Raw genomic sequence first — 7,500 nt, forward strand, 5'->3', positions numbered from 1 at the left:
TCGCGCATCAACGTGTGCGACAACTACAAGAACGAGATCTCCGACCCTGCCAAGACTGTGCGGCTATACAAGGAGCAGCAGCTCAAAAAGGTGAGTGTGTGTGCGTGTATGAGTATGTGCCTGTCTGTGTGTGTGCGTGTGTCAATGTTGGAATTTCGTTGTTTTAGGGGCAAGGTCATTTGGCCTTCGGTGTCACTTAATATTTTAGGGCACAAAGGCCACATGCCATGGCACAAGGGCCATTAAGTGAAATATTCAAGATTCAAGATTAATTTATTTGTCCCGAGGGAAATTTGTCTTGGACATACAGGCTGCTACATACAGTGCAAAGGTGCCATAACAAGGACAAAACAAACATTAGTGCATAGACATGTGCAAACATGTGCAAACAAAGTTTAAAGTGCATTCATACATTATACAATCATACAAAAATAATAGGATTTGAAGCCTACGAATAAATAACTTCACTTTAAAGCGGTAGTTAACTGAATGGTCTACTGAATATTTAACACCGAAATAAGATAGAATAATTGTGTACTCTACATTATGTCCAATAAATAAGAAACATGAATGACATGACATAAACAAAACAAAACATAAATAGCCTACTTTATTCACTTTTTTGTATCAAATAATGCCTCCATAATGTCATAAGTCATGCAATCTTGGTTGAATATTACGGAGCAAGAGTGCCCCTTCATTGGAAATGCTATTGTAGCACTATAAAGCCAAGTTACTAGAACAAAGTGACAAAATCATCCATGCACTTAGCAGCACAATCCATTTCAGTTGCTTTTGTCTAGTCAGCATTATTTAGAAAGGCAATATAGTGCAATGTAATTAGGGTAGCTAGCTAACTATCAATAGCCAGTGCGATCGGATTCTATCTATGCTAGCTAGCTAACTAGCAAGCTAGTTGGTTAGGGCTGTCAACTTACACAGGTATTAAAAACAAGGTTTGATTCAGTTAAGCGCTCAATATGTCAGTTATCTATCTAACGATGCTGATTGCCAGTAATGTACAGTAACATTAGCTTACGTTATCTGTGCCTGTGGTTTGTGGAGTTGGCTAGCTAGCCATCACGTTAGCCATCACTGGCACAAAGAGACTTTCTCTGTTCTTGAAATTATTTTGTTGAAAACAAAGAATAGTTGGGCAATGGCTAGATAGCTAAGGTATTTTGAACTGACTGCTTTTAAAGCAACCTTGAGATTTTGATGGTAGCAGGGGCACAAAAACCATAGTGGCCATAGGGGGTACAATTATTTTCGGGACATCACTGCCAGAGTGAGGGGCATTGACGGCCATGGCCGTTGTTAAATTCCCTTCCTGGCGTGTGTGTGTGTGTATGTACACATATATACATGTGTTTGTGTGTGTCTCTCTCTCTGTGTGTGTGTGTGTGTGTGTGTGTGTGTGTGTGTGTGTGTGTACTGTCCGTGTTTAATGTGTGTGTCTCTCTGGTAGAGTATAGAGCAGCTGAGTCGTATCCAGGCGGAGCTGCAGGACTCAGTGAAGGACCTGGCCAAGGCCAAGAAGAAATACTACGACTCAGAGCAGGTGGCCCAGGCTGTGCGTGAGAAGGCTGACATTGAGGCCAAGTAGGTTCCCTTACTGTATGTGTGTGTATGTGTATGTGTGCATTTGGCGGGGGTTGGAAGGGGAGCGACTTATCTGAATCTGAACTATGAGCACTTATGAGAGTTTGGTGATAAATAAGTGAAGGGAAGCTTGACAGGACGATAATGATGATGATGATGGTGATAATGATGATGGTCTAGAGAAAGAGAGAGCAGCAGCAGTAGCAGTAGTACTAGTGAGCGCAGTAGTGGTAGTACTAGTGACGTACTAGTGAGAGCAGAAGTGGTAGTACTAGTGAGGTACTAGTGAGAGCAGTAGCAGTAGTAGTAGTGAGGTACTAGTGAGAGCAGTAGTAGTAGTGAGGTAATAGTGAGAGCAGTAGTACTAGTGAGAGCAGTAGCAGTAGTACTAGTGAGGTACTAGTGAGAGCAGTAGCAGTAGTAGTAGTGAGGTAATAGTGAGAGCAGTAGTAATATAGTAAGGTACTAATGAGGGCAGTAGTAGTAGTAGTGAGGTACTAGTGAGCGGTGGCAGTAGTACTAGTTAGGTACTAGTGAGAGCAGTACGACTAGTGAGGTATTAGTGAGATCAGTAGCAGTAGTACTAGTGAGAGCAGTACATTACATTACAGTCATTAAGCTGATGCTTTTACCCAAAGCGACTTACAATAATTGCATTTAACGTAGGAAACGTCACTGTACTACTTCTTGCCAGAACTCACAATTGTATCTCCTTTCTAAAACAAGTGACTAAGAGCATTATCTAGTGATGAAGGCAAAATGAAGAATATCAAACTAAAAATACAATATGTGCTTAAGAGGGAGGATTAGTAGTAGTACTAGTGAGGTACTAGTGAGAGCAGAAGCAGTACTAGTGAGAGTGGTAGCGGTCGTACTAGTGAGAGCGGTAGCGGTCGTACTAGTGAGAGCGGTAGCGGTCGTACTAGTGAGAGTGCTAGCGGTCGTACTAGTGAGAGCGGTAGCGGTCGTACTAGTGAGAGTGGTAGCAGTACTAGAGAGAGCAGTAGCGGTCGTACTAGTGAGAGTGGTAGTGGTCGTACTAGTGAGAGTGGTAGCGGTCGTACTAGTGAGAGTGGTAGCGGTCGTACTAGTGAGAGTGGTAGCGGTCGTACTAGTGAGAGTGGTAAGGCAAGGCAAGGCAAGTTTATTTATATAGCACATTTCAGCCACAGTGCAATTCAAGGTGCTTTACATGAGACATTAAAAGCATTAAAACAAAAAGCAAGACATTATAGACATTAAAAACAAAAGGCAGGACAAATTAAAAGCATTAAAACAAAAAGCAAGTCATTATAGACATTTAAACAAAAAGCAGGACAAATAGAATACAGGAATAAAAGTTACAGTGCAGTATACTGATAAACATAACTCCTCTTAGAAAGCAGTGGCAAAAAGAAAAGTCTTCAGGCTTGTTTTAAAAGAACCAAGAGTTGCAGCAGACCTGCAGTTTTCTGGAAGTTTGTTCCAGATATGTGGGGCATAAAAACTGAATGCTGTTTTGTTTTAACTCTGGGGACAGAAAGCAGACCTCTGCCAGACGACCTGAGGGGTCTGGATGGTTCATAGCATATGAGCAGATCAGAAATATATTTTGGCCCTAGACCATTCAGTGCTTTATAAACCAACAGCAGTATTTTAAAGTCAATTCTTTGACAGACAGGAAGCCAGTGTAAAGACCTTAGTACTGGTGTGATATGCTCTACTTAGTCTTAGTGAGGACTCGAGCAGCAGCGTTCTGAATCAGCTGCAGCTGTCTGATCGATTTTTTAGAGAGACCTGTATTAGGGCTGGGACTTTTGCCCCAAAATCATATTCGAAGTTCGTTTATTTATTAATAATAATATTCGATTATATTCGAATTATTATTAATAATATTTTTACCATTAAATTCTTACAGAAAGACCTACCTAGGTATTAAAATAAAGTTGTGCACATTCTGTCCACTAGTGGGCATTGTATCATAGGCAATATCGATAAGCAATGATGTTTTCAGAAGCAAATACAACACACAATGTCAACAACCGTTCTTTTAATTTATGTCAGACCCTGGCTTGAACAGTAGGTTTTCACTGTTTGACAAAAATAAATAAAAATAAGCCAGTCAGGCTAGGTACTGAAAGACAAATAAAAGATAAATAAAGGTAGTAGGATGTATATCCCATTAATCAAACGTGTAGCCTAGGCTAAATCAGAACTTGCCATTATGGGCTATCTGGCTGCAGTATGTAAGACTCAACAACCCTCGTCAACCAGGAGCCGGTTGCACCAGTCATTACTAAGTGGTGACTAGGCCTAGTCATAGCCTAAGTGTTGACTAACTCGAGATTTGGTCACTACTAAATTTAAATGGGTTGCACCACTCACGACTAGTTCCTAGTAACAACTAAATATTGACACCACCCTGGGAGGTGGTGTAAGTGATGACTAGTGTGAGGAAGTAGCGTCTTCAACTCTGCTATTAGGACGGAGGTGGGCTGAAACATTGTAGCTAAATCTGTCGGTGGATTTTTTTTTTTTTTTTTAGCAGATGTCTTAGTTATATCAAGATTAAGCTAACTATTGGCACCGGTGTGCTTATTGGTGTCATATTTAATAAGTTTGAGTAATTTCACGATCGAGCTAGCTAACCACCTTTAGCTCAATTGGCTCAGTTGCTCGTTAGCGATGAGGGGGGGGGAGTCCCAGCCCAGCATCAACCTCCTTGTTTACATTTTTACTTGCTTACCGATTGGCTATTTGGATCCTGCCGTCACAGTCATACAACGACTATTTTTTAGTAACTAGTTAGTAGTTACTAGTTAAGACGACGCCTAAATTGCCGTGGTGCAACCGAAATTAGACACCAACTAATATGCGACTAACTAGTAGCAACTAAGAGTTTAGTCAGTGTTTAGGCGTGACTAAATGCTTGGGTTTAGTCACAAGATAAGACAAACTGGTGCAACCCAGTCCAGGGGTATAGATTTCGATCTCCTCCAGCGTGGTTGTGGGCGTTGGCGAGGCCATTGTTCTGCTAACTAAGTGCTAACTAACGTCACCTCCTACAGGAGCCCAGGTGTCCAATAGCCTTGCTAATGAGCTCGCGATTGCAACTTCACCAGGCGTGAAAAAACACTCTGAATCTGAATCAAAAGCAACGTTTGCTAGCCAACACATTTACAAAAAATTATGCCTATAACAGGTTCGAATATTAAGGGCTGCCTAATATTCGTTCGAATACCAGTATTTCTGTCAATATTCAAATTATATTCGAATACCGAAGTTCGGACTCCCAGCCCTAACCTGTATACATGCCGTTACAGTAGTCGAGTCTACTGAAGATAAACGCATGGACAAGTTTTTCCAAATCCTTCTGGGACATAAATCCTTTGATCCTTGATATATTCTTCAGGTGATAGTAGGCTGACTTTGTAATTGACTTAATGTGGCTGTTGAAATTCAGGTCTGAGTCCATGACTACACCAAGATTTCTGGCTTCGTTTGTGGTTTTTAGCATTACTGATTGAAGTTGAGAACTGACTTTTAATCGTTCTTCTTTGGCTCCAAAGACAATTACTTCAGTTTTATTTTTGTTTAGTTGGAGAAAGTTCTGGCACATCCAATCATTGATTTGTTGAATGCACTTACTCAGCGCTTGTATGGGATTATAGTCTCCTGGTGATATAGTGATATACATTTGTGTGTCATCTGCATAGCTATGGTAACATATTTTGTTGTTTTCCATAATTTGAGTTAGTGGGAGCATGTAAATGTTGAACAGAAGAGGCCCCAGGATGGAGCCTTGGGGAACTCCACAGGTCATTTTTGTCAGCTCAGATTTGTAATTGCCTATAGACAAAAAATAATCCCTGTCCTTTAAGTAGGATTCAAACCAATCTAACACTGTACCAGAAATTCCCAACCAATTTTCCAGTCGGCCTAGTAGTATGTTGTGGTCTACCGTGTCGAACGCAGCGCTGGTAGCGGTAGTACTAGTGAGAGTGGTAGCGGTCGTACTAGTGAGAGTGGTAGCGGTCGTACTAGTGAGAGTGGTAGCGGTCCTACTAGTGAGAGCAGTAGCAGTACTAGTGAGAGCGGTAGCGGTCGTACTAGTGAGAGTGGTAGCGGTCGTACTAGTGAGAGAGGTAGCGGTCGTACTAGTGAGAGCAGTAGCAGTACTAGTAAGAGTGGTAGCGGTCGTACTAGTGAGAGTGCTAGCATTTCTTGGCTCAGTTACAGTAGGACTATTGATTGGGCAGTCAGCTCGGCTCTGTTCTTTATACCTCACTGTAAAGCAGCAGGAACTCACATTATCCAAGTGTGTGTGTGTGTGTGTGTGTGTGTTTGTGTGTGTGTGTGTTTGTGTGTGTGTCTAGACTTTTTGATTAGAGAGAGAAGGAGGCACATTTGTCATTGTCACAGGGAGAGAACACACACACTCTACAAACAAAGTACACACTCATGCACAGGGAGTACAGGTATACACACTGGATGATGGGGGGAGATGGAAGACAACACCCACACCCTTCCAAGGCTCAGTTTGTCATAGTCTTTGACATTTTCACGACGTGAGACGGATCTTTTAGATGTCACAGGGTCTCTTCTAGAATGCTAGATCAGTGTTTGATTTATAATGTCTTCCAGACATCTCAATCTGATGTCCAGGATGGCTCAGTGGTTGATTTATAATGTATGATCTGGATATGAGGTTAAAGATGAGTCCGAATTTATTAGTCGTGCCTGGCCATATCTAATTTTCAAGTTGGTTACTGTAACTCAAAGTTGATTTATCATGTCTCTTGTGTATCACAGTGTTTCCCAAACTTTTTGGGGCAAAACATGACAAACCACCGCAACCCAATTCAGTAGCCCTTATCTGTAAATGGTGAGAAGAGCAAATTTGCTGCTAAATGAACCTGACCATTTCCTGACCATTTTTACTGCCATTTCCCCACCACAGTATATGATCTTGAATAGGTTAACCACCCATTTCAAAGAGATACAGGCCTATGTTTGATAAATCACAACTTTGTTTTATGCATGTGTTTTATGCATATACTGTGCACATGTTAAATACTTTTATAAATTAGACCAAATAAATGCATTAAGGTAGAGTTAAAGGGATATTCTGGAATTTTTTAACTAGGAAGTTGGACATTAGCCTGATCTGATCATATGCTATGAACCATCCAGACCCCTCAGGTCGTCTGGCACAGGTCTGCTTTCTGTGCCCAGAGTTAAAACAAAACATGGAGAAGCAGCGTTCAGTTTTTATGTCCCACATATCTGGAACAAACTTCCAGAAAACTGCAGGTCTGCTGCAACTCTTGGTTCTTTTAAAACAAGCCTGAAGACTTTTCTTCACTGCTTTCTAAGAGGAGTTATGTTTATCAGTATACTGCACTGTAACTTTTATTCCTGTATTCTATTTGTCCTGCTTTTTGTTTTAAATGTCTATAATGTCTTGCTTTTTGTTTTTAATTATTTTAATTTGTCCTGCTTTTTGTTTTAAATGTCTATAATGTCTTTTTTGTTTTAATGCTTTTAATGTCTCATGTAAAGCACCTTGAATTGCCCTGTGGCTGAAATGTGCTATATAAATAAACTTGCCTTGCCTTGCCTTGCCTTGCCTAGCCTGTCCAAAAAACACCCCCAAACACCCAAAGCGCACCCAAAAACAAATTAAATATGAGTTAAGTCTCTCTGGGCTTCTTTTGTGTGTATTTACCATCCGTTTTGAATTCAAACTATCATGTAATCCGTTCTGGTTTGTGTCTTATATTTCTGTCTGAGTCGGCAGGCGGAGTAACACTCAGTTAGATCCAGCTAGAGCCAGCCTGGAGCCAGCGCTTGTCAATGTCAACAAACTGAAAGCACGAGCGACAGAAATATAGGTCCCCAAACCAGAACGGATTACAC

General features: G+C 41.1%; 1 protein-coding gene across 1 annotated transcript in view; it reads left to right on the plus strand.

Moving 5' to 3' along the window:
• The window catches only part of fchsd2 (FCH and double SH3 domains 2), a gene marked incomplete at its 3' end in the record, with an annotated part of 71,151 nt that overhangs the window by 37,487 nt on the left and 26,164 nt on the right, over nt 1-7,500 (plus strand). The window contains exons 5-6 of the mRNA XM_084448622.1: nt 1-90; nt 1,469-1,602. The exon at nt 1-90 is cut by the window's left edge and continues 55 nt beyond it. Of these exons, the coding sequence (XP_084304748.1) occupies nt 1-90; nt 1,469-1,602 (224 nt within the window). The remainder of the gene's footprint in view (nt 91-1,468; nt 1,603-7,500) is intronic.

The sequence above is a fragment of the Borostomias antarcticus genome (genome assembly GCF_949987555.1).
Source record: "Borostomias antarcticus genome assembly, chromosome: 1".
In the NCBI taxonomy this organism is placed as follows: Eukaryota; Metazoa; Chordata; class Actinopteri; order Stomiiformes; family Stomiidae; genus Borostomias; species Borostomias antarcticus.